This window comes from Chiloscyllium punctatum, chromosome 41, assembly GCF_047496795.1.
Source record: "Chiloscyllium punctatum isolate Juve2018m chromosome 41, sChiPun1.3, whole genome shotgun sequence".
NCBI classification, from domain to species: domain Eukaryota; kingdom Metazoa; phylum Chordata; class Chondrichthyes; order Orectolobiformes; family Hemiscylliidae; genus Chiloscyllium; species Chiloscyllium punctatum.
In genome coordinates this window covers 26516448-26542757 of record NC_092779.1, presented here as the reverse complement: position 1 = coordinate 26542757, position 26310 = coordinate 26516448, and the positions used below count along the sequence as shown (strand labels likewise).

Genomic DNA, 26310 nt, shown 5'->3' with positions numbered 1-26310 from the left:
GGGATGGGTCAGGTGACGCAGGCGGAAGCGCTCGCGCGGGGCGGAGGTGAGGCAACTCGAGCGGGGGGTAGCTGTTGAGGTCGGGCTCGTGGCAACAACGGTCTCCGATGGCGTATCATTACCGGCCTCAGCAACCGACCAACAACGGCCTCCCCGATCAAGGCTTCCTGTGGAATGTCTTCCAGAGGTACACGGCATCCCGATTCCCGGAGGCGCGGAATGTGTGGGTTGGAGTGCGGGGGAGAAAGAGATTCATATAGACCAGCCCCATAAGAGAGACCGTTCTACCGCCCTCCCCTCCTCCCGTTCTTCTCTTCCCCACCCCCCCGTTCTTCTCTTCCCCCCCCCCACCCCCCCGTTCTTCTCTTCCCCCCCCCACCCCCCCGTTCTTCTCTTCCCCACCCCCCCGTTCTTCTCTTCCCCCCCCCACCCCCCCGTTCTTCTCTTCCCCCCCCCCCACCCCCCCGTTCTTCTCTTCCCCCCCCCCACCCCCCCGTTCTTCTCTTCCCCCCCCACCCCCCCGTTCTTCTCTTCCCCCCCCCACCCCCCCGTTCTTCTCTTCCCCACCCCACCCCCCCGTTCTTCTCTTCCCCACCCCCCCGTTCTTCTCTTCCCCCCACCCCCCCGTTCTTCTCTTCCCCCCACCCCCCCGTTCTTCTCTTCCCCCCACCCCCCCGTTCTTCTCTTCCCCCCCCCCACCCCCCCGTTCTTCTCTTCCCCCCCCCACCCCCCCGTTCTTCTCTTCCCCCCCCACCCCCCCGTTCTTCTCTTCCCCCCCCCACCCCCCCGTTCTTCTCTTCCCCACCCCACCCCCCCGTTCTTCTCTTCCCCACCCCCCCGTTCTTCTCTTCCCCCCACCCCCCCGTTCTTCTCTTCCCCCCACCCCCCCGTTCTTCTCTTCCCCCCACCCCCCCGTTCTTCTCTTCCCCCCACCCCCCCGTTCTTCTCTTCCCCCCACCCCCCCGTTCTTCTCTTCCCCCCACCCCCCCGTTCTTCTCTTCCCCCCCACCCCCCCGTTCTTCTCTTCCCCCCCACCCCCCCGTTCTTCTCTTCCCCCCCCACCCCCCCGTTCTTCTCTTCCCCCCCACCCCCCCGTTCTTCTCTTCCCCCCACCCCCCCGTTCTTCTCTTCCCCCCACCCCCCCGTTCTTCTCTTCCCCCCACCCCCCCGTTCTTCTCTTCCCCCCACCCCCCCGTTCTTCTCTTCCCCCCCACCCCCCCGTTCTTCTCTTCCCCCCACCCCCCCGTTCTTCTCTTCCCCCCACCCCCCCGTTCTTCTCTTCCCCCCACCCCCCCGTTCTTCTCTTCCCCCCACCCCCCCGTTCTTCTCTTCCCCCCACCCCCCCGTTCTTCTCTTCCCCCCACCCCCCCGTTCTTCTCTTCCCCCCACCCCCCCGTTCTTCTCTTCCCCCCACCCCCCCGTTCTTCTCTTCCCCCCACCCCCCCGTTCTTCTCTTCCCCCCACCCCCCCGTTCTTCTCTTCCCCCCACCCCCCCGTTCTTCTCTTCCCCCCACCCCCCCGTTCTTCTCTTCCCCCCACCCCCCCGTTCTTCTCTTCCCCCCACCCCCCCGTTCTTCTCTTCCCCCCACCCCCCCGTTCTTCTCTTCCCCCCACCCCCCCGTTCTTCTCTTCCCCCCACCCCCCCGTTCTTCTCTTCCCCCCACCCCCCCGTTCTTCTCTTCCCCCCACCCCCCCGTTCTTCTCTTCCCCCCACCCCCCCGTTCTTCTCTTCCCCCCACCCCCCGTTCTTCTCTTCCCCCCACCCCCCCCGTTCTTCTCTTCCCCCCACCCCCCCCGTTCTTCTCTTCCCCCCCTCCCCCCCGTTCTTCTCTCCCCCCTCCCCCCTCCCCCCCGTTCTTCTCTCCCCCCTCCCCCCCGTTCTTCTCTCCCCCCTCCCCCCCGTTCTTCTCTCCCCCCTCCCCCCCGTTCTTCTCTCCCCCCTCCCCCCCGTTCTTCTCTCCCCCCCTCCCCCCCGTTCTTCTCTTCCCCCCCACCCCCCCGTTCTTCTCTTCCCCCCACCCCCCCGTTCTTCTCTTCCCCCCACCCCCCCCGTTCTTCTCTTCCCCCCACCCCCCCGTTCTTCTCTTCCCCCCACCCCCCCGTTCTTCTCTTCCCCCCACCCCCCCGTTCTTCTCTTCCCCCCACCCCCCCGTTCTTCTCTTCCCCCCACCCCCCCGTTCTTCTCTTCCCCCCACCCCCCCGTTCTTCTCTTCCCCCCAACCCCCCGTTCTTCTCTTCCCCCCACCCCCCCGTTCTTCTCTTCCCCCCTCCCCCCCGTTCTTCTCTTCCCCCCTCCCCCCCGTTCTTCTCTTCCCCCCTCCCCCCCGTTCTTCTCTTCCCCCCTCCCCCCCGTTCTTCTCTTCCCCCCTCCCCCCCGTTCTTCTCTTCCCCCCTCCCCCCCGTTCTTCTCTTCCCCCCTCCCCCCCGTTCTTCTCTTCCCCCCTCCCCCCCCGTTCTTCTCTTCCCCCCTCCCCCCCGTTCTTCTCTTCCCCCCTCCCCCCCGTTCTTCTCTCCCCCCTCCCCCCCGTTCTTCTCTCCCCCCTCCCCCCCGTTCTTCTCTCCCCCCTCCCCCCCGTTCTTCTCTCCCCCCTCCCCCCCGTTCTTCTCTCCCCCCCTCCCCCCCGTTCTTCTCTCCCCCTCCCCCCCGTTCTTCTCTCCCCCCCTCCCCCCCGTTCTTCTCTCCCCCCCTCCCCCCCGTTCTTCTCTCCCCCCCTCCCCCCCGTTCTTCTCTCCCCCCCCTCCCCCCCGTTCTTCTCTCCCCCCCTCCCCCCCGTTCTTCTCTCCCCCCCTCCCCCCCGTTCTTCTCTCCCCCCCTCCCCCCCGTTCTTCTCTCCCCCCCTCCCCCCCGTTCTTCTCTCCCCCCCTCCCCCCCGTTCTTCTCTTCCCCCCCTCCCCCCCGTTCTTCTCTTCCCCCCCTCCCCCCCGTTCTTCTCTCCCCCCCTCCCCCCCGTTCTTCTCTTCCCCCCCCCCCGTTCTTCTCTTCCCCCCCCACCCCGTTCATCTCTCTTTTCCCCCCCCACCCCGTTCTTCTCTCTTCTCCCCCCCCCCCCACCCCACCCTGTTCTTACCCCCCGCCCCCCTCCCGTTCTTACCCCCTCCCTCCTCTTCTCCCCCCCCCCCCCCAGTTCGGGCAACTGTCTATGTGGACTTTGCACATTCTCCCCTGTGTGGGTTTCCTCCAGGTGCTCTGGTTTCCTCCCACAGTCCAAAGATGTGCAGGTTAGGTGCAATGGCCATGCTAAATTGCCCATAGTGTTAGGTGCATTAGTCAAGGGTAAATATAAGCGAATGGGTCTGGGTGGATTGCTCTTCAGAGGGTCGGTTGGACTTGTTGGGCCAAAAGGGCCTATTTCCACAGTATAGGTAATGTAAAAAAAAATCTATCTAACTCTTGTCTTACCTTCATGGATCCTCCCTGGCTTCAACAACCCCTTTCCCTTCTCCCTTACCCCACCTTCCCGTCCCCCTCCCATCTTAGGGGGAAATAGTCATCACCAGGGAGGGACTGAACCCCCTCAGATGGATCTCTGGAAGCAAGGATGTGGGAGATGAGAGAGAGACTGGACCAGTGGGTTCCTCGAACGATTACCAAAGTATTCCTCATGCACTACCTATTTTATTACTGAGGGAAATTCTCTGCCCTGAACAATATTTCTTTATCAAACTTGTTGGAGGAATTGAGCTTGTTTTTAAATACTTTGTGTGCAAAATTATTGCCTTTCCCATATTAGTTCATTAACTGTGACAGTACTTTGTACTATCCTGATAATGTTCCCTTCCTCTGGGGTACAGCTTGGTGGATTTCCCTCTGTTGGGATGGATGTTTGAACAACTCCTTTCATCAGCATCTTTTGCATTTGGAACGGCAATTATGCTACACCTTTCAGATCCTCATTACTGACATTTGCACAGTGCTTTTCAGAGTCTTACTGTTTCCTTTTATTTAGCAACCTTTAGGTGTTCAAATCACTTCACAGGCAACAAATTACTTTTGAATGGTTGTCATTGTTATTCAGGGAACACAGCCACCAGCTGGTTTACAAATTTTCAGACTGCAATAAGCTAAATAAATGCTTACATTTTTCGAGGGTAAAGTTTGGTCCCTTCACCTGGAGTATTGCCTTACTTTTGTTCATCGTCCTGTTGAATCTTTGAAAGGAAACCACAGTTAATGTCTCATCCAATCATTTATACCATAGATAACATAGTATTCCTTCAGAACTCAGTTGCAGATGTTCTGCAAGGTGGAGAGTTGGAAGCTTTATTCCTAGCCAGAGGCAAATTCGGAAGTGTTGATCAATGCACAACAGGTCAACTAGTAGCCGAACAAATTTCTAATTGCTGGCTACAGTCATACTGCAGGTGAACATAGGAACATATTCTGGATTAGTGGTGCTGGAAGAGCACAGCAGTTCCGGTAGCTTCAAAATCGATGTTTCGGGCAAAAGCCCTTCATCAGGAATCTGCCTGAACTGCTGTGCTCTTCCAGCATCACTAATCCAGAATCTGGTTTCCAGCATCTGCAGTAATTGTTTTTACAACATAGGAACATAGTATATAGTTGCAGGAGTAAGTCATTCAGCCCTTCGCATGGTTACCATTCAATATAATCATGACTGATCATCAACTGGGTACCTTTTCCAGTTTCTTCCTGTATCCTTTGATCCCTTCAGTCCTAAGATGGACATATTCCTTGAAAGCCTTCAAGGTTTTGGTCTCACCAGTTTCTTGTGGCATAACATTCCATACTCTGGGTGAAGAAGTTCCTCTTCATCTCTGTCCTATCTTAGTGCCCCCAAGTTCAAAGGTTATCAAGAATATTCATCCTGCATCTACTGTGTATAATCCTATTAGACTTTTATCAGTTTCTGACATCTCTCAAAAGTAGCTTTTGAAGGAAAAGTGAAGTTGCCATAGTCTGAGGGTTGTGCTCCCATTAGAGAGATAGTTGATGGTGAGTTTAACTGAGGGTCACCACATTGCAGACAAGGGGCAAGTTTGAGAAGCTGGGACATTTATGGAACCACAGCCAGTACATGGCTGGAACCTGCGCTTTTGGCGTCACTCTGCATTGCAAACCAGCTACCTAGCCAACTGAGCTAACCAACCCCAAGTAGTTTTTGAAATGAATTCACACAGGTAAGAATGATGCAGTTTGGAATAGAACTTTAGGATAGAGCAGAAACAATTGGCAGCACTGTCATTTTTTTTCTTACAACCCCGCTTGTTCCTAAAAGAGAACCTCTCAAAAGTGAGTAGGGAAAGAGATGAAAGAGAAGACTGAAGAAAGTGACTAACAAACTTTGAGAAGATTTGTCGCTCGGGGTAAGGATATGGATGTCAGTTTGCTCGCTGAGCTGGAAGGTTTGTTGTCAGACTTTTCGTCACCATGACTAGATAACCTCATCAGTGAAAGTGACTAAAATGATGAAATCTAAGAAGTGCGCATGGACTTAAATGTGAAGCCCTGCTAGGATTCTACTGGACTCAAATGTGATTCAATCACTGGCTGTAGTGGTGATACATTGTGCAAATCTAGAAGATTGAGGCCATTGTTTCGCTATTTGGTAATGTCTGTTATTTCAGGACATTTGAGCAAATTAACTTACATTTATCTCAATATCAAATGAGATGGTCAATTTCCATACTAAAATTTATTTTTTTAAACTTTTAACAGTTAAATCTGTAAAGATCTAAAGAAGAACTATATTGCTAAAGTTTGGTTACGGCAGTGGTTTAATTCGCTTATAAAGGCGAGTAGACTTTTAAATTGGAGCTATGCTGATTGCTGCAAAATTTATAATTTCAGTAGCTAGGATATTACCTTGTACTAGAAGAAAGAAATGTAAATTTTGGTATATATTTGTAGTTTACAATGCATACTTGTAGATTTTTTTAAAAAGTCTTAATCCACTATTTGAAATTTTCAGACTAAAGGGATTGAGCGTAAATGAGATGTGAGGAACCAATAACATAAGCCTGTTGTTTTTGAAGAAATTGAATTGTTTAGCTGTAACATGATTGTGTGGGATGCATTTTATGTAATACTCTATGGATTTATTCATGTAGATGTAAAACATACAACATTGAGTCATATCAAAATAATCCATACTTTGAACTTGTTCTATGCTGCAGTGCAGTGGGAACAATCTAATTGGCTTCAATGTCTGTGAAAAAGGAAGAAAGTTAATAAGGTTTGCCTCTCTGCCATCTTCATGACATGTGGAACAACCTGCTTGTACTGGGTATCTGAAGATATATTCATACCCATTGTTTGCATTTACATTCAAATTAAAATTATGGAGTAATGCTGAACTTCTAGTCCCCAAGTAAAGACTTGCATGTTTTGCATGAGGCACTAGAGGGAAGTTAATACCAATGGGACTCTAGAATTAGTTTCCTCTTCACAGGAACTAGGGGAAAAAAAACAATGAAATGCTTTGGTGGTTTAATTGTAAATTCCCTTGACGAGTTAGGGTGGAAGATAATGTTTGCATTTTTTTCTGCTGTAAGTTGAGTTTATGCTTGCTGCTGTAAATTGGTGCTGAATTCTGATGCTTTACCAAGTGGATAGTGGGAGAATTTTTAGATAATGCAAAGTTAAGAATCCAACAACACTAGTTATAGTTCAACAGGTTTATTTGGAAGCACTAGCTTTCAAATCTGTGCTTTGTTGTACGGGGAGGATGTATTTTTAATTTTCTCACAGTACATTGGTGAACCCCTTGTGATTTCAGAAAAAGATTCACAAGGATGTTGCCAGTGTTTGGGAGGGGTTTCAGCTATAGGAGGAAGCTGAACAGACTGGGGCGATTTTCCCTGGAGTGTTGGAGGTGAGCAGTGACCTTTTTGTAGAGGTTAATAAAATTGAGTGGCATAGATAAGGTAAATAGACAAAGTCTTCCCTGCGGTGGGGGGGGAGCTCAAAACAAGAGGGCATAGGTTTAAGGTGAGGGGGGAAAAATTTTAAAAGGAATCAAAGGGGCAATTTTTTCATACACTGGTGCATATATGGAATGAGCTGCAGAGTAAGTGGTGGAGGCTGGTACAATTACAACGTTTAAAAGGCATCTGAGGGTAAACGAATAGGAAAAGTTTCGAGGGATATGGGCCAAATGCTGACAAATGAAACTAGATTAATTTAGGATACTGGTCGGCATGGACGAGTTGGAATAAAGAGTCTGTTTCCATGCTGTACATCTTTAGACTCTTTTAAACCTTTTGAAGGTTGATGTTTTTGGGGTCTTACATTTTCATTTCTTTTTGTGGCTGAGTGTTATTCTGAGTTGGGATTGTATTTATTTTAAAAATTGGCGAGTGCATTCTTTCAGTAACAGAGTTTCTCCACCAAGTCTTTGTTTTGGTATTTAGGTGGTTATTTTCTTGCAGTTGCTAAGTAACGCTGGTTGCTTTGGGACTACCTCTCTCAATAAAAGAGGCACTGTGAAGACTTAAGTAACAGAAGTTGTTTGATATTTTAATGTGGTTTGACCAAATAGTGGAAATAGAATTAGTCAGTAAAACCGTGTATCTTAATGATTCATTTAAATCTGAAACACAGGTCTGAATCCAGGCGAGGCTGCAGGTTTAAATATCTATTTTGTGGCCACCAGAAAAGCTAGTGCAGAAAGCCAAGAGAATGATCCTATTAAATCAAAAAGACTTATGATTTTAGGTTGCTAATGTCCCTTGTAAACTAAACTCTTTTAAGAAATATTCCCGTGTTGGGAGCATAATTGAATATATCCAAAATGACTGCCTACAACAAATAAATTGAAGCAATGATTTTGCTACTGTAAGTAAAAACTGAAATTAAACACACTGTAAAATTACAAGTCTTCTAAGTGCATTTTAAATTATCTAGTTCTGTAACTGAAATTGAATTTCAGATAAACAGCATTAGTTTGTAGACTTGTTCTAATAATGAGAGATATTACTGTATAAACAACTACACATTCCAACTTGGGCTATTTACCTGTCTGGTGATGCATGTGTCCTGAGTTGTATTAATTCCCTATAATTGTCCCAGTCTCACTTTTCCAAAGAGTGTTGATTAACTTTAAAGACCCTCCATTTTATTGGCTGACAGTTAATCGGAATGTATGCCTGATATTCACAAGTTAAATGTACATGTGTTAAAGATGCACGTTGATAATGAGAACAATCAAAGCTGAACTGCATATCAAGAAGAAAGCGGTTATGTCTGCATGGGTCTGGTTGGTTACCAGGTTATATATTTTTAAAAGTACATGCTGATTTAATCTAGTAGAATCTCGCCAACCTTCACTGTAATGAATATTCTTGACACCACAAGTCTCAACCTCTGCACACCCCATTCTGGACTAAACCATTCTTGTGGACATTTGTTTTTAACTTTGGTAACCTATATAGAACCTCCATTTCAAAATATCTTTCATCATTGTCTTTATTACCTGATGGAATGTATTGTTCATTATGATAACCGTGCCCATCTGTGTCTGAGGATGATTGTTCTTGATTGTGGTTGAGGTTTAAACTTAAGTTCCAGTTTCCAGATCAATGTACTTGCTGTTTGTCATATTCACTTCCATACTTTCATTCTCTTGATTTACAGGTTTCTTCATGGTCTGTATTTATGACCATAACTCTCTTGAAGTTTCCATCATGTAGATAGAATGACTAAAAAGGCATTTAGCATGGTTGCCTTCATTGCTCAGACCTTTGAGTATAAGTGATGGATTGTTTCATTGAAGTTGCACAGGATGTTGGTGAAGCTTCTTCTGGAGTACTATGTCCAGTTCTGGTCTCCTTGTTATAGGAAGGATATTATTAAGCTGGAGAGGGTTCAGAAGATTTTACCAGGATGTTGCCAGGAATGTATAGTTTGAGTTATAAGGATAGGCTTTCCCTGGAGTCTGGGGTTAACTGGTAACCTTTATAGAGGTTTATAAAATCATCAGGGGTATAGCTAATGGCAGGTGGCTTTTCCCTAAGGTGGGGGATTTCAAGGTTATGGGGCATATTTTTAAGGTGAGAGGAGGAAGATTTAAAAAAGACATGAGGGGCGATTTTTTTTTGCACCATGGTTTGTGTGGAATGAACTTCCAGAGGAAGTGGTAAAAGTTGGTGCAGATAAATGTTAAAAGATATCTAAATAAATGTATGAATAAGAAATGTTTGGAGAGATATGGGCCAAGTGCATGCAGATGGAACTAGATTGGTTTAAGATTATGGTTAGCATGGACTGTTGGACTGAAGGGTTTGTTTCCATATTATATGATTTGATGACTATGACGCTGTCTAATTCATTTTTGTGCTTTTAAGATTGCAACTACCATTTTATTGATTGACATGCTGGTTTTATAATTTAAGATTTTTCACTATCACATTAGTGATGCGCTGGCTTTATAATTTGTGTACTGTTGCTGCAATGAATTGATTAGTTATCGCCTCTTCAAGATGGGAGCAATTGCTTTAGCAGTGTTTGGCTTCTCATCCCAGGGCTTGGGCACTCGTGGAGCTGGCTGCATCCATATTATTTTGTACATCTTCATCATTTGGTGCCATGGCTGTTTCATTGTCTTTGTACAGTTCTTTTTCCCACTGGGGAGTTGGCAAGGACTGGGCCCCATGCAGCCCCAGATCCATGGCTGGCTCTGGCACTGTGGTCGCAGAGACTTCAGCGTTGGCAATGGAGGAACCTGGAGCTGTGATCCTGATGACCAATAGCAATGTCTGGAGGGAAAGCAGAAAGTATGAGACCAGGCCTTTGGCTCCAGCTTGCACAGGAACGGTGGCAATGGTGGAGCCAAGCTGGTGACTGAGATGTCAGAATCCATTACAGAAACCAGCTGTTGTTGAGCAGCGGAGGGTAATTAGAAGAGGGAAAGATGAACACTGTTGCAGTAAAGTCTTGCATTGTAGTCAGTGTTTCAAGATGGTGGTGGAGCTTGGCGCCATTTTGTGTTTTTATATACACGTGTCTAAATCTAAAAATAATCAAATTGAGCAAAATGAAATGGTGCAAACCAGGTTGAGAGATTTCAAAGCAAGATTCCGGGAAGTGATGGTATTTTAAGATACTAAGATGCATATATTAAAATAACAAATACTCTTGAACAGTGTACAAAGGATACATTTAATTGGGTGCAAGCCAATGTATCAGTTTGTAAAATTACTGACCCAGGCATCTGCAGATTTCTTTAGTCTTAAAATGCTTTGATATTTGCTTATATAGATCACCTCAAATGTCTTATTGCACAAATTAAGAGCCAAAGTTTTCATAATTTTTTCTGGACTTAAAATTAAACAGATAAATGGTATTATTACTAATGGAACCTGTGCTCATCTTGGGAAACTTGAGTTTCTGATCATATTAATATTGCTGATTGTAAGTAATCATAGCTATTCCACACTTTGCGCTCATCTTGCTGCAATCAAACACTAGAAATTTGAAGGTTTCCAATCATGGTTGAGGGGAAATGTTTTGCAGTGATCTATACTTTGCCTATTTCTTACTGAATCATTTATTAGGCTTTGTTCTTCTATCCAGTTCTCTCTCTTCTCTTCTCTCTCTCTCTTTCCCCCCCCCCCCCCCCCCAACAAAAACAGAGAGAGTTCACTAATAATCAAGGAAGATGCTTTCTTTTAACATAACTTATCTACAGCCTACTTTTATTTTTAAAATTTCACTACTTTCATTCCATAGAATCACTATGAACAAAGACACGGTGCTACCATGTGGTCCCATAAATCTGTAGTCTTGACCAAGCTGCCTGCTGGGACAGTGTCAGAAAAAGTGTTTTGCCAATTAGGCAAAGTGTGTGTGGAATAATGTACAGGTTATTCTGGTATAGCACATGTTTCGTCAGTGCGAATTGGCTATACCGCAGTTGACTAATTGTGGATACTGTTTGGATAACACGTTTTCTACTGAACAAGTAAAGTGATTTTCAATAGTAGTCTTTTACAGCGATTTCCATCGCACAATTTTCTATAGCATGGGGTTGCATAGGAATGTGACTGTCGCGTCGTAACAGAATGACTATAGCAATGTTACCAGATGAGAAAGGGGAATTGGCTTCCCTTTCTTTGACATCCCTCTTTATTTTTAAATTTTTTTCTTGTGTTTTCAGCATAATTAACTACATCGAAAATTAGACAGCCAAGTTTTATTAGGTTTACTTGTGTGCGCGAAAGAGAAATTGAATTCATAGTAACCCTTTAAAAAATAAGACCACAACATTAAACGCATGCATGGGCACTAATAATACAGGTCGTTCTCCTATAATGCATGTTTCATTAGTGCAAATTGGCTATAAAGCAATTGGCGAATGAGGACGCTGTTTTTAAAGCGCAAACTCTTAAAATGTGTATTGCCTATAATATGATTGCAACATCAACACTTCAAATGCTGTTATTATTGCATGATTTTTATATAGCGTGGGGTCACACAAGAATGCAACCATCGCACTATACACTACCTGTAAGTTTAAAAAGTGCAAGGAGAGGATATTTAGTACAGACAGGAATATAAAGGCAGTTGCAATTTGGCATTCTTGAGATGATTTCCCTGAGTTTAAACTGTTTAGCGGTTGTCTGTCTTGCAGATATCCTTGAGCTCTTGACAAATGGCTATTTTTCCAAATTGCTTTTTACTAGCTCTGATTAAGGTCACGAGATAGAGGGGATATCTTTTTTTTTCTCTCTGCTTTGCTTCTCAAAAGCAGTTGCCTTAAGTACAATTGCTTTGCAGATTCTGACTTTTTTTCCCAAACTGGATGAACTGCAGGTGACTTTTATCTCAATGAGCAACTTCTATTTAGGTAGGGTGGCCTCTTGTGGCACAGCGGCAGTGCCTACCCCTGACTAAGAAGTCAAAGTTCAAGTCCCTCCTGTTCCAGAAGTATGTATTAACATCGTTGAATAAGTTGTTTAGAAAAATAGATTAAATTAGAATGCTTTCCAGTTGGTATGAATAAACTAGAAGATAGAAATCAGTTTCAGTGCTTTTTCATAACTATGTTCATTTCAGCTCAAAATGACTTGGCTCAACCTGATCACAGTAGCTATTTTGATTTGGTATTTATGCTCTTTTAAATAGCCACCTTAGTTCATGCAGGTCTTGAATATGAAAATTGTGTGATGGAAGTTACATATTGATAAACTATTTTTATCAAAATTGTAACTGATGCTACAGTTTTGAGCATTACTCATGGCAGCCCTGTGCTTATTTCAGAGTTGATAGAGACCGAAGTGGTGTTATATCTGAAAGTGAACTTCAGCAGGCTTTATCCAATGGTAAGTTCATATAAGCAGTCTTTTATTTCTGTAGTGTCCTTTTGAAGAAAGTGCCATTTACCAAGTATCATGGCACTGTAGCAATATTTCATTATAGTGAGATAAATGGAAAGATAGCAATGCTGGCTTTTATATAAAGCTTATATAAATGTACTGGATTGCAAATTTTTTTAAATGCAAAATAAAACTGAGTATAGTTCATATTTACTTAGAATTAGTTTGATTTGGCTTTCATGTGTAAACCTTACTATGAGGCATTTAATTTTCTGATTTCTCTAATTTTCTCTGTTCATTATTAATTTTTCATATTTTTTATCTGATATACGATCAAAGCTTAAATGTGAACTGTTGGTTATGAGATCACTTATTACATGTTGTTACTACTCAGCATGCAAATAGTCCTGTTTAGTAGCTTCACAGGAATGGAATTTCATTTTTAGATTTTTTTGGTTCTTCCTTGTTTCCGCATGTCGATCTCCAATTACCTTTGAAATCAGTTCAGACAATGCAGTGGATTGTACCGGCAATATGGAGACCGGGTTTCAGTCCACCAGGATTGTGTGGCTGTCGTTCTTTTTAATACTATCGTGGGCTGATATATCTGTTCATAGACTGGTGACTCTAAGATCAAGTATATTTTTCCCTGCTTGGTTCCCTCACCACTTCCTGTAGGCAGGCCCAGTCTAGCAGCCATATCCTTTAGGACTTGGTTAGTGTGGTCAGTAATGGTGCTACAGAGCCACTTTTGGTGATACACATTGAAGTCCCCTTGCCTCCCCAAGTGCATCTCTAGATTTATTCAGTATGGAGAATTAATGCATCAACTGGGAGTGGTAGATGGTAATTACGTGGCTTCCTTGTCCTTATTTGATCCTTATGAGACATCATGGGCTCCATAGTCCATGTTGAGCATTCACAGGGCAACTGCCTCCTGACATATACCACTCTGGAAGGTCATTTTGGAGTTATTGAAAGTTGGGCAAACGTAAATCAATTCAGTACCGTTTTGATCTAACTGCAAGATGCATGAATTTTCCTGTAAACTGGGTGGAAGATGTCTCTGAAATATCCCCATATCAGCGTACTCACTTTTTTTTCTGTTACCTCTAAGATTAAGTTCTTTGTGGTGGATAATTATTTTGGTTTATATGTAAAACCAAGTAAATCCTGTTGTGATAGACTTGTGGTGAATATAATCCAAACATTTTAGCAGTACTGAAGAACCAGGGCTGAAGGCTAGAGACAAATACAGAGGTGATTTGTCTGTAATTGAAGCTGCCAGATTTAAAGAGTTGCATAATTTGTCACTTCCATTCTCTATCTCATTGCTCCATCCATGTCTTTGACCTTCTACAGTTCTCTCATAAAGCCCAATTTAAGCTCAAGGAAATTAAGAACCAGGTTGTTCACTCTTGGAGAAAAGGGGTATTAGTTAAAATTACAATTTGGTATGACTGTTACTTTTTGATTAGGCAAAACAACACTGATCACAGCATGGATGTTTTGTTGAATTTAGGAATGAGAGGTTGAAGTGCAAAACTAAACGTTACTTCTAGGGCATCTTCATGTTCCCTGGGAGTGAATTGCCCACTTGCTTTTTCAATTGCGGTTGGTTGCAAGAAAGAAAACTAAAAGAAATTTATATTGTTCCAAAAATAAATCAGTTTTTTTTCCTTTGGTAGGAACATGGACACCTTTCAATCCAAAGACTGTCCGGTCCATAATAGGTAAGAATCTGTTTATCCCATTTCATTTGTTGATGATAATTACAACTGACTATTAGCAAAAGTACTACTATTGTAATGTTATTTAGCTGCTGGAAAAAGCCTTGTATGAAATGCAGGAAGGAAAATGGGAAAGTATCCAGATAGAACATTGGGTGGGGTGGGGGGATGTTTTGCTATTCGGGAATCACAGTAGGTTAATGGCTTTGAAACTGATCTTTTCCAAAGGATTAGATCTACAACATAAAATTTTATCTTTTGTATTGCAAACTATCTGTTTCAAGTCTGGATTCAAGATTACTTTTGTTCGATGATCTTCATTAATTGATTAATATAACCAAATTCCTGATTGTTTGTTTAGTCATGATAGTGGATAATACTGAACAATTATTAAGCTTGTTGATCAATTAATAATAAACAAAATTAAAGGAAGAGTCATTTTTAAAACCCAGACAGATGTCCATTTGTTAATTTGAAATTGTTTCCAGTATAAATCTATAGTCCTTTCCTAGCTTATTGCCTCAAGGAATAAAAAGATAGAAATATAATGTGGGCACTACTGTGGAAGATGGGAAAATAAAGATTAGTGTATGTTTTGACAAGGTTTATATTCTCTGAAGTTTCCAATCTACCTTTGTTAGTTCACTAGGAGTTGAGTAGTAATTATTGAGCATAGCTCTTTTACCTGAGTTCAAATTCAATTCCAGTTTTCTTTCACTAATTGTAAAGATATGAATTGAAATACAGTTGTATAGTCTTAACTCAGATTTGGTGAAATATTTAGTACTTGATAGGTTGTCAGCATGCTTTTATTCATTATGGCTAAAATGTCACTTAATTCTCTCCTTTTGTATTTGATTTGAACTTCTAATGTTAATGTTAACTAATATGGCTGCACATTAAATGTCATTACACAATTGCACATTTTAATTTTATTGCAAACACAGGAATGTTTGACCGGAATAATAGAGGAGGAGTGGATTTCAATGAATTCATGGGTCTTTGGAAATACATAATTGACTGGCAGAACATCTTTCGAACATATGACCGGGACAACTCTAACTTCATTGACAAAAACGAACTTAAACAGGCATTATCAGGTTTTGGTAAGTTGCTTAAGAATTTGAGTGATAAGTTGATTAGTTTTTAATGTAAAGTAGTGATAAGCAGCAAGTAGGATTACAGAAACTTTGTTTTAGAATGCTGTTTAGTAAACTAGAGGAGTGACCTTCAAGAATGGATAAAGGAATAAAACAGGAAGCTACTGACCAGTCACTCTAATTTCAGTGGTGGGGAAACTTTTGGAAGCATTTCTGAGGGATAGAATTAATTGCGTTTAGAGAGGAAGGGATTAATCAAGAATATTCAGCATGGTTTTTGTTAAGGGGAGACCATGTCTTACTGACTTGATTGAAATTTTTGGAGAAGTGACTAGGTGAGGGGAATGCTTTTAGTCTGCTTGGACTTCAGCAAGGCTTTGGATAAGGTCCTGCATGGAAGATAATTAAAAGAAAGAACCTATTTGATCCAAGGACAATTGGTAAATTGAATCCCCTGTTGGCTGAGTGGCAGAAGCATAGTGTGTTAGCTGAGAGGTGTTTTTCTGACTGGAAGGCTTTGTCCAGTGGGGTCACAAAGGTCAATGTTGGGGCCTTGTTTGTGGTTTATATAAATGACTTAGACTTAAATGTGGGTGAGTTGGTCTGTAAATTCGCTAATATGAGGTGTTAAATAATGAAAGCTTTAGATTACAGGAGAATGTAGATGGGCTATCAGTGGTAAATAGATTTCAATCTGTGTACATTGAGATTAATGCAATACCACTAACACAAGAGAATATGTGATGAACATTAGGACCTGGGAAGCACTGGTTCAGAGGGACCCATATGCATGTACACTGGTCAGGGCAACTGGATGAAGTGATTGAGAAGGTATATATGGGATACTTGCTTTTATAAGTCGAGGCATGAAAGTTTAAAAGCAGGGATATTATGCTGGAACTGAATAAAATGTTAGGCCACAGCCAAAGTATCATGTGCAGTTCTGAAATGCACATTACAGGAAGTGTGAGATAGCACTGGAGAGGGCGCAGAGATGATTTACTAGAATGGGCAGAAGAGTTTCAATAATGAAGGGAGATTGGACAGACTGGGGTTGTTTCCTTAGTATAGATGAAATTGAGAGGGGACACGAATGAGGTGTATCAAATAATGAGGGGCATAGATAGGGTAGACGAATAAACTTTTTTTTCCTTTGATTGGGAGATCTGTAACTGGGGCCATTAATTTAAGGTAAAGAGCAGATGGTTTCGGATGATGGAAACTTTTACATCCAGAGTGTGGTGGTAATCTGGAATTCACTGCCTGTAAGGGTGTAAGAGGCAGAATCTCAACATTTAAGAAGCAATTAGATGTATACTTGCAATGCTAAGGTATATGTGGCCATATACCAAATGCTAGAAAATTGGATTGGGTGTTTTTGATTATAGATACAATTGGCTGAAGGGCTTTTTTCTGTTCTGTAGGTCTCTAACATCATAATGAATTACAAGTCTGTTAGTCAGTAAGGGTTGTTGAGAAGTTTTTAATTGATGAGAAGTTAAAGATGGAAGTGTAACATTTGAAATTCATACCTTTTAAGTCCTTTTGTTTGATCTGAGGATGTTTTCTGCAGTTGTCAAAACTCCAATGTTCTATTGTATAATTGCAGAAATAGTATTTTGAGAATGCAATCAAAGCACAATGAAAGCCCCTTCATCCACTGTAGCTAAACTGACCAGTTACATATTTCGGTTTCGTAACTGGGAGAAGTCTCTTACTTATCCACTATTGTTTTGGTTGCATTTTGATACCAGACAAGTCTGATCCTAAAATGGACCTGGCTTGACAAATCAAAGTTTAACTTCTGCAGCTGGTTACTGTGGTGGTTTGTCACTGAAACAGATTCACTTGACACTGCAGATGTACTTTAACAACCATCTAATTAGGTCAGCACGGTAGCTCAGTGGTTAGCACTGCTGCCTCACGGCACCAGGGTCACAGGTTCAATTACATCTTTGGGCAATTGTGCAAACTCCACACACACATTCTCCTTGTGTCTGCATAGGTTTCCTTCAGGTGCTCTGGTTTCCTCTATTTTCCATCTATACTAAGGAAAACAACCCCAGTCTGTCCAAAGATGTGCAGGTCAGGTGAATTGGGCATGTTAAGTTGCCCATAGTGGTAGGTGCACTAGTCAGAGGGAAATGGGTCTGGGTGGGTTACTGTTCAGAGGGTCGGTGTGGACTTGTTGGGCCAAAGGGCCTGTTTCCACACTGTAGGGAATCTAATTATTACACAAGAATAAAATCAAAGTTACACATCTAAGATGGTTGTAAAGATCTTAACACAAAAAGCAAAAGTTTCAACCTGTTCCTAGCTACACTCCTTTTACAGGTACTCAGTTCTAGAAAATCTCCACTTCTGTCTCAACCCTTTGAACTTCTAGTTCCCTTAGCTTGGATTATAGTTTTTTTTTCAAAGTCTACTGCCATGAACCTTTCTCAATTTTGCTCACACAATCTTTTAATTTTAAATCACTTCTCTCCACACTCAATGTGGATGCTTCAGGCTAGAAACTACTTCTGACAATGTGACTGGTTTCCTGAACTGAAAATCTTGATTCTCCTGTTAGGAGAAAAAAAAACTCTTCTGAACTGAGACATTGAACCTAAATAGCCTTAATGTTTGTTTATTTGTCATAATATTATCAGCATTTTATTAACACCACCAAGTTTGGTAGGCAGTTAGCTGAAATCTTTTGCTGCCTTGGAAATTCTTATTTAGGTAATTTCAAATTATTTCCTGACTTGGTTTTTAAAAATAACTTTCAGGACCAAATTGTTGTCCATCCTCAATTGCTTGTGAACTCAGCCATGATTGAATGGCCTAATTTCTGCTCCTATGTCTTATGCGTAGTTTGCTAGGCCATTTCAGAGAGCATTGTAATTGTCGACCTGTTGAACTAGCCCTGGAGTTATTTAGTCAGACCAGGTGAGAATGGCAGATTGCCTTTCCCAAAGGATATTAGTGACCAAATGTGTTTTTACAACTATCGATTGTTTCATTGCCACCATTACTCAGACCAGCTTTAAATTCTTTGTGAATTCAAGTTCCACCAACTACCATGGTGGAATTTGAATGTGTCTCCACAACATTAACCTGGGCTTCTGAACTACTCATGCAGTGACACTGCCATTACCCTTAGTTTTAGGAATGTACCTTTGTAATGTAATAAAGATGTCACAGCTCTGTTGTATAATTGGTTCTGAAAGTGAGGAAATAAATGTTATAAGTCTCATTCCTTGCAGTTTATTTACTTGTAATTGGCTACATTTCTGTACTTGCTGAGATAACTAAAGTCTGGATAGCTTTTAAGTAATAGATGGCAGTTATAGGAAGGGGGAAAAAGCCGCAGTTATAGTCAGATAGATGGGTTAACTCCAGGAAAGGTAGGAGTCTCCTATGGCTATCCCCATTTCAAAAATTATGCTGTTTTGGAAAATATACGGGGTGATGGCCTCTCAGGGGAATGTAGCATGAACAGCCAAGTTTCTGGTATTGAAACAGGCTCTATTGTAATGAGGGGTATGTTGGTTCCAAGCGATCGATTGTGATGAGAGAGTGTGTAGTCAGATGCATAGACAGGTGTTTCTGCAACCAGCAGTGGAAAAAATCAGAATCCTTGGAGCCAGGGTCAAGCATGTCTCAGAGAGGGTGCTGAATGTTCTCAAAGGGGAGAGGGACCAGCAGGAAGTCATTGTATACATTGGTACCAACGATGTAGGAAGGAAAAAGGATGAGAATCTGATGGAAGAATATAGAAAGTTATGCAAAAATATAAAAAAAAAGGTTCTCGAGTAGTAATATTTGGATTACTCCCAGTGATAAGCTAGTGAGGGTAAGAATAGGAGGATAGAGGAGATGAATGCGTGGCTGAGGAACTGGTGCATGGGAGAAGGGTTCACATTTTTGGATCATTAGAATCTCTTCTAGGCTGGAAGTGACCTGTACAAAAAGGATGAATAGCACCTGAATTGAAAGAGGACCAATATATTGGCAGGGAGTTTTGTGAGAGCTGCTCAGGATGATTTAAACTAGTAAGGCAGAGGTGTGGGACCCAGGTGAGGAAAGAGATCAATCTGAGATTGGTACGTTGGGAAAGGGAGAGAATCAGACAGTCAGGGCAGTCAGGGACAAAGCAGAAAAAAAGGTAGGACTGATAAATTAAACTGCATTTACTTCAGTACAAGAGGCCTAACAGGGAAGGCAGATGAACTCTGGGCATTGTTAGGAACATGAGACTGGAATGTCATAGCAATTACAAAAACGTGGTTCATGGATGGACAGGACTAGCAGCTTAATGTTCCAGTATACAAATGCTACAGGAAGGATAGAAAGGGAACCAAGAGAGGGGGGACAGTGGCATTCTTGATAAGGGATAGCATTACTGCTGTACATAGGGAGAATATTCCTGGGAATGCATCCAGGGAAGTTATTTGGGTGGAACTGAGAAATAAGAATGGGATGATCACCTTATTGGGGTTGTATTATAGAGTCCCTAATAGTCAGCAGGAAATTGAGGAACACATTTTTTTTTTAAAAGAGATTTCAGTTATCTGCAAGAATAATAGTGGTTATGGTTGGGGATTTCAACTTTCCAGACATAGACTGGGGAGACTGCCATAGTGTTAAGGGTTTAGATGGAGAGGAATTTGAGTGTACAAGAACATTTTCTGATTGTGTTTAGATGTATCTACGAGAGAAGTTGCAAAGCTTGACCTACTCTTGGGAAATCAGGCAGGACAGGGGTGACTGAGGTGTCAGTGGGGAAGTACTTTGGGGCCAGCGACCATAATTCTATTAGTTTTAAAATAGTGATGGGAAAGGATAGACCTGATCTAAAAGTTGAAGTTCTAAATTGGAGGGAGGTTAATTTTGACAGTATTAGGCAAGAACTTTCAAAAGCTGATTGGGGGCAGATGTTAGCAGGTAAAGGGACAGCTGGTATATTCCTGTTAGGGTGAAAGGAAAGGCTACTAGGTGTAGGGAATGCTGGATGACTAGAGAAATTGAGGTTTTGGTTAAGAAAGAGGAGGAAGCATGCTCAGTATTGAGTACAGTATTGAGTATGGAGGTCATGTTGCGGCTGTGCAGGACATTGATTAGGCCACTGTTGGAATATTGTGTGCAATTCTGGTCTCCTTCCTATCAAGATGATGTTGTGAAACTTGAAAGGGTTCAGAAAAGATTTACAAGGATGTTGCCAGAGCTGGGGGATTTGAGCTATAGGGAGAGGTTGAATAGGCTAGGGCTGTTTTCCCTGGCGCGTCAGAGGCTGAGGGGTGACCTTTATAGAAGTTTATAAAATCATGAGGGACATGGATAAGATAAGTAGACAAAGTATTTTCCCTGGGGTGGGGGAGTCCAGAACTAGAGGGCATAGGTTTAGAGGGAGTGGGGAAAGACCTAAGGGACAACCTTTTCACACAGAAGGTAGTGCATGTATGGAATGAGCTGCCAGAAGAAGTGGTGGAGGCTGGTACAATTGTAACATTTAAGAGGCATCAGGATGGATATATGAATAGGAAGGGTTTGATGGGATATGGGCCAAGTACTGGCAAATGGGACTAGATTAGGTTAGTATATCTGGTCGGCATGGACAAGTTGGACCGAAGGGTATGTTTGCATGCTGTATATCCCTGTAGTATTTTTCTTTGTTTAAACACTATTTCTGCACTCTTTTGAAGATCCTGATTAGAACACAACAATCGCAATCCTTGATTTTTGTTAGAGCCTCTAAAATGGAATTGTTGGCTTTACAGGATGTGTTTAGGTTTCTGTCTGTACTTTGTGGGTACAACTCCTCTATCTGTTTGCAGAGAAATTATGCCATTTGTGGTTTGTTTTATTTCAGAAGGGAGAATTCTATGAAAATTAATTTAATTGTTTATATTACTACTTGTGTATTTAGGTATGAAAGTTAAAATGTAACTCTAAGTGTCAGTGTCCAACTACAAGATTGTCTTTCAAGTTATTTTTTGCCATTAACCTTTTTAAGGGTACCGTCTGTCTGACCAGTTCTACACTATCCTCCTTAATAAATTTGATCGACAAGGACGAGGCCAGGTAGCCTTTGACGATTTTATTCAGTGCTGCATTGTCTTGCAGGTAAGCTTGAGAGCATTTAATAGTTGTCCAGGCTGTTCAGTGGTTAGAAAAAAGATAACTTAATGTAGAAAACCTAGAAGTAAATCTGAAGAATGGGATTGGGCAAGTAAGATGGGAACTCCTGGTTTTTAGGTGACACTATGGATTAATTATATGATGCATGAACTATCTGTCCATTGGTTGTTATGAGCTCTCCTTCAGCAAACATAGAAGTGATCACAAAAATTAGATTTATCTGAATACTCAGATGGATAAGTTTCATACAGGAATTTTAGTTTGAGATGCCAATTTGTATACCACTTGTCAAGTACAAAAAAGAAATCGTGAATTACTTCACCATCCAATAGCATGGAAACAGACCCTTTGGGTGGGTATGTTGTAATTGTACCAGCCTTCTCCACTTCCTCTGGCAGCTTATTCCATTCATGCTCCATGTGAAAAAGTTGCCTCTTGGGACCCTTTTTTTTTAAACCTATGCCTTTTAGTTTCAGACTCCCCTACCCTGGGAAAAGACCTTACCCATTCACCCTATCCATATCCTTCATGATTTTATAAACCTTTATAAAGATCACCCCTCTGCTTCCCCCTACAGTTCAAAACCTCCAACTCAGGCAAAATACTTTAATCTTTTCTGAATCCTTTCAAGTTTCACAACATCCTCCTGAGAGGGAGGGAGACCAGACTTGTACATAGTGTTCCAAAAGTGGTCTAACCAATGTCCTGTACAGCCACAACATGACCTCCCAACTCCTCTACTCAATGTACTGACCAATAAAGGCAAACATATGAAACACTGCCTTCACTATCCTATCTACCTACACTTAAAGGTCTCTTTGTTCAGCAACACTCCTTTTGGACCTTATACACTTCATAGTAAGTCCTGCCCTGATTTGGCTTTCCAAAATGCAGCACCTCATGTTTATCTAAATTCCATCTGCTAATTCTCGGACCATTGGCCCATCTGATCAAGATTCCGTTGAATTTTGAGGTGGCCTTCTTTGCTATCCACTGTACCATCAATTTTGGTGTCATACTGACTGACCATACCCCCTATGTTTGTATCCAAATTATTTATATAAATGACAAAAAGCAATGGACCCAGCACTGATCCTTGTGGTCACAGGCCTCCAGTCTGAAAAGCAACCCTTTACCACCACCATCTGTCTCTTACATTTGTGCCAGTTCTGTAAACAAATGGCTAGTTCTCCCTCTCTTCCATGTGGTCTAACCTTGCTTACCAGTCCCCCATGAGGAACCTTGTCGAACACCTTACAGGAGTCTACGTAGATCAAAAAACTCAACCAAGTTGGTGAGACATGATTTTCCACGCACCAAAATCATGTTGAGTATCCCTAATCAATCACTGCTTTTCCAAATACATGTAAATCTTGTTCCTCATGATTCCCTCCAACAACTAGCCAACCAGGGATATCAGGCTCACTAGCGTACAGTTCTCTGGCTTTTCCTTACCATCTTTCTTAAATAATAGCACCACATTAGCCAACCTCCAGTCTTCTGGCACCTCTCCTGTGGCTATCGGTACAAATCTATCTCAGCAAGGGTCAGCAACCACTTCCCCAGCTCCCCACGGAGATCAAGGGTATACCTGATCAGATCCTGGGGATTTATCCATCCTTAAATATCTTAAGACATCCAGAACCCCCTTTGTAATACAGGGAAACCTCGATTATCCGAACAAGATGGGTGGGTACTCAGCACAAAGCGGCGTGCCCATCCCCCCAACACTGCTGACCGCCCGCCCCCAGAAACCTGTCCAACCTCCCCCCACCCCCAAAAAACCCCTTACAACACCGCCCCTGCCATCCAGCCCACCCTGGGAAGCCCTTCCAACCCTGCCCCCACCCCATCTCTGTGGCAGCCCAACTGTACACCAACAGGACTGCTGTTGCTGCCTCTGTGGGGTAAGTCTTCAAATAGTGTACACAGCCACAGCCCCCCCACATAACTTTTTGACAGTTTCCACATTTTCCCTGTACAGGACAATGTTAGATTATCTGGGGAAGGGGGTTTAGGGTGCATCCCTCTGTAGAACTCCAGGGAAAGTGTGGGAAGAGAGAGGGTGGGAGGTCAGTCATTTGCTTGCTCAAACACTGTAAACAAAAGCTGTGATCACTGTTGGAAACATGTCTTTGAACTTTCCTATCGGGACCTTGAGATCTCCTTTGGATAATCCAATTTTTGGATATTTGGTATTCAGATAAACTAGGTTCCCCTGTATAGACATTTTTCAAGATATCGCTATTTATTTCCCCAAGTTCTCTCTTATCCATATCCTTCACATGACTCTAGATTTCCATTAAATGCATCCAAGGCATTCCAACTATCTATTCTCAAATTCTCCCGAATAATGATAGGTTTTCAGCATTCAGTGGAATCTGTTCCATGATGGTCTTGCATTGTAGCACTCTCGTACTGATAAACTGAACATTGCTTTCACCATTGCTGAGATGGTGCATCCTTGAAATGTACTAAAGCTTTATGTACTACATTGCTGTGTAACAACTATAACATGGACATAAAGACTGTCCCATTGGACTATCTGGACCTAGTTCAGTTATATGATGAATCAGTGTAAGGTGGAAGCACTATGATTGGCCACTGCAGTGCTTAGAGAAGGAAAGTATCAGTCAGGATTTCTCTTCCTTATCATCATTCAGTGACCACTTGTATCTGCCTAATAGTTGTGTGATGCTCTCAACTTCTGGATAAATTGTGTCTGCACCTTCACCAGTGTAGAAGAAGGCTTTGGGAGTTCATTGGTGGAGTTCACTAAGTTTTGATAATGGGATTTCATTTTATGTTCTTAATTATGATTGTTGATCGGAAGCTTGCTCAGATTAAATCAATGTCCAATTAAGAGCTTTTCTTCAAGATGCGAATAATCACTATAACAAAAGTTCCTGGCTTTTGTCTCTGCTTTTACTTGAAACACTTCACGGTAACACTTGAATCTAAATAGTGCTAGCATGTTGTATATAAAGACTACTTGTTTTTCTTTGTATAGAGACTGACTGATGTATTCAGGCGATATGATACTGACCAGGATGGTTGGATTCAAATTTCGTATGAGCAGTACCTCAACATGGTCTTCACTGTCCTATAAATGTTTAATACTGGACTATAGCCAACTTTGAGTCAAGTGATGCTTGCAAATTATCATATCAAAACTTAAGACTTAATTGAGAACACATGAAAGTTAAATGCTCATGTAAATCTTACAGGCATAATATGCAAGAAAATGTTGACCAATTTCTTTTTTGTAAAATGGAGACATTTAACTCTAATACTGGTAATTGATTTATGCATACAGATGTGCCATACAATATCCAGTTGCATCTGTGACAAATGGGTTGATAACTATTTTGGATGTACAGTAGCCAAGCTTATCTAGAGCAGGAAAAGGTTTGTTATGCATGGTGCCTTAAGTTAACAATTCAAACTGAGTAAACCTGTAATGCAAACTAAATTTACCAAGGCACAGCTTGCTTAGGTTAGTTTTTTCATTTTAAATGCTTAATATGTTCTTTGTAATTTATATTAAACAAAATTATGTTAATAGTTTTGATGAAATTGTAATGGGAATCTGGTTAAAGCATCATGTAATATGCACAGACCTGAGCCTTTTGTACTTAGCTGGGGAAAATGCCATTTATGAAACTTGGTCTTGTATAAGCAAAATGCTGTCAACAAGTAGATGTGCCAAATATTTATCTACTATAACTTTATAATGCTAACAGTAATTCTAGCTGAAATAAATCTTTCTTTTCAATGTTATCAGAATGGATTTCATGTCTATTTTAATACAATCTTACATTTATTTACTGAATAAATATAATAGACTGTAAATCTCCCACATCTTCCTTATGTCTCTTTTGGAATTGACTTTATTTTTTTAAACAATCATAACTTTCTTCGATGCTGATTCCACCATGTCAAATTCTATGAAAATGTCAGGTTATGGTTTGAGACTCATGGTGGCAAACATTCTATTCAATGGATTAAAGTCAAATTACAAAAATGACCCTTTTGCATACTCCATTCTAATTGTCTAGTTGCTGTAGTTCTGGATGAGCCATACTACTACCTTAGTATGGGATTGTATTAAAAGTCCTTGTCGCTTCCCCTTCTGAAAGCTGCAAAGGCCAGTTTCCTTTTGAGCCAGAGTCTTCAGATCCATATTTGTAAGCTTAGTTTTCCCTCCCAAGTATTTACTGCTGTACTGATATCAGTTAACTGGCTGAAAATTAAACTAGGAACTTTGTCTTTAAGGCAGAGAACAAGTTTATAGGTAGCAAACGTTTTTCAAGAATGCAATTCCTTTCATTCATTTGAATATAGTAAATGTTAACCAAAATAAGTCTAGATTTGTACAATTGTGATTAGAAAGATCCTTCCCCTTCCCAAACAATCCTGTCTGAATTCAAATAATTCTAATATTAATAGCAACTCATCTATAATTGTAGAAAGTTTAATATTACTTAAGTTAGATATTTTCTAATCAACTGTGTCAGATATATATTACATCGATTAAGAAGACCTTCAACCCTAGACTGCCAGTAATTAAAACCAAAATTGTTAGCCAATGTAGCATCCTTAATCTCCATTCAATGTAGTAAATTTGCTAAATTGAGTACGGAAATAAGTTATACAGGCTTTGGTTTACTTATTTACTGTTATCATTTAATATACCATATTTGTACAAAATTAATGGATATATATTTGAAAGGTACTGCATAGATTTAATAGCTGGCAGAGTGTTTTACATATTTAAATTAAACAAACCAAACAAGGCAGAACTTCAATGAATTGTGATGACAGTTGATAGCCATCTAACAAAAGCTGAAGGATGGAGATCACCTGGGATATTTTCAGAAGTCCTTGGTGAGCAAGTGGCAATTTAAGGCTTGCATATCATCTGCAACCGCAGTTATTACAGTTGTGAATATGCACCAAAATGCTGAGATTTACAATTAGCATATACATGTCTTTGCTGAAAATAATCATTTTGTCAACTGTCCATCCAATTAAAGGTCATCTCTTATCTGATGTTACAACTGGTCTAACCCATGCAGGAGCAG

General features: G+C 42.0%; 2 protein-coding genes across 5 annotated transcripts in view; one reads left to right on the top strand and one right to left on the bottom strand.

Moving 5' to 3' along the window:
* The window catches only part of LOC140464937 (ankyrin repeat and SAM domain-containing protein 6-like), an 85127-nt gene that overhangs the window by 8369 nt on the left and 50448 nt on the right, over positions 1-26310 (bottom strand). The window contains exons 15-16 of one of the 4 annotated variants that reach the window (XR_011955024.1): positions 8433-9968; positions 4079-4149 (exon numbers count right to left, since the gene is read on the bottom strand). Coding sequence is in view for 3 of the 4 variants with exons in the window: in XM_072560595.1 (XP_072416696.1) it covers positions 26264-26310 (47 nt within the window). In the remaining variant the exon portion in view is untranslated. Of the gene's footprint in view, positions 1-4078; positions 4150-7601; positions 9969-16627; positions 16696-24718 lie in introns of those variants that run through there. The other 3 variants (XM_072560596.1, XM_072560597.1, XM_072560595.1) reach the window with 3 other exon arrangements.
* Positions 9-25006, top strand: pdcd6 (programmed cell death 6). Its single transcript, XM_072560601.1, has 6 exons — positions 9-187; positions 12218-12279; positions 13962-14006; positions 14951-15109; positions 21102-21211; positions 24237-25006. The coding sequence occupies exons 1-6, from the start codon at positions 108-110 to the stop codon at positions 24333-24335; spliced, it is 555 nt and encodes a 184-aa protein (XP_072416702.1). The 5' UTR covers positions 9-107; the 3' UTR covers positions 24336-25006.

Excerpts from the sequence above, each read along its gene's own strand:
- pdcd6 (XM_072560601.1), top strand. The coding sequence starts at position 108 with ATGGCGTATCATTACCGGCCTCAGCAACCGACCAACAACGGCCTCCCC. Across the intron at positions 188-12,217 it reads CTGTGGAATGTCTTCCAGAG|AGTTGATAGAGACCGAAGTG; the intron begins GTACACGGCATC and ends TGCTTATTTCAG. Across the intron at positions 15,110-21,101 it reads ACAGGCATTATCAGGTTTTG|GGTACCGTCTGTCTGACCAG; the intron begins GTAAGTTGCTTA and ends AACCTTTTTAAG.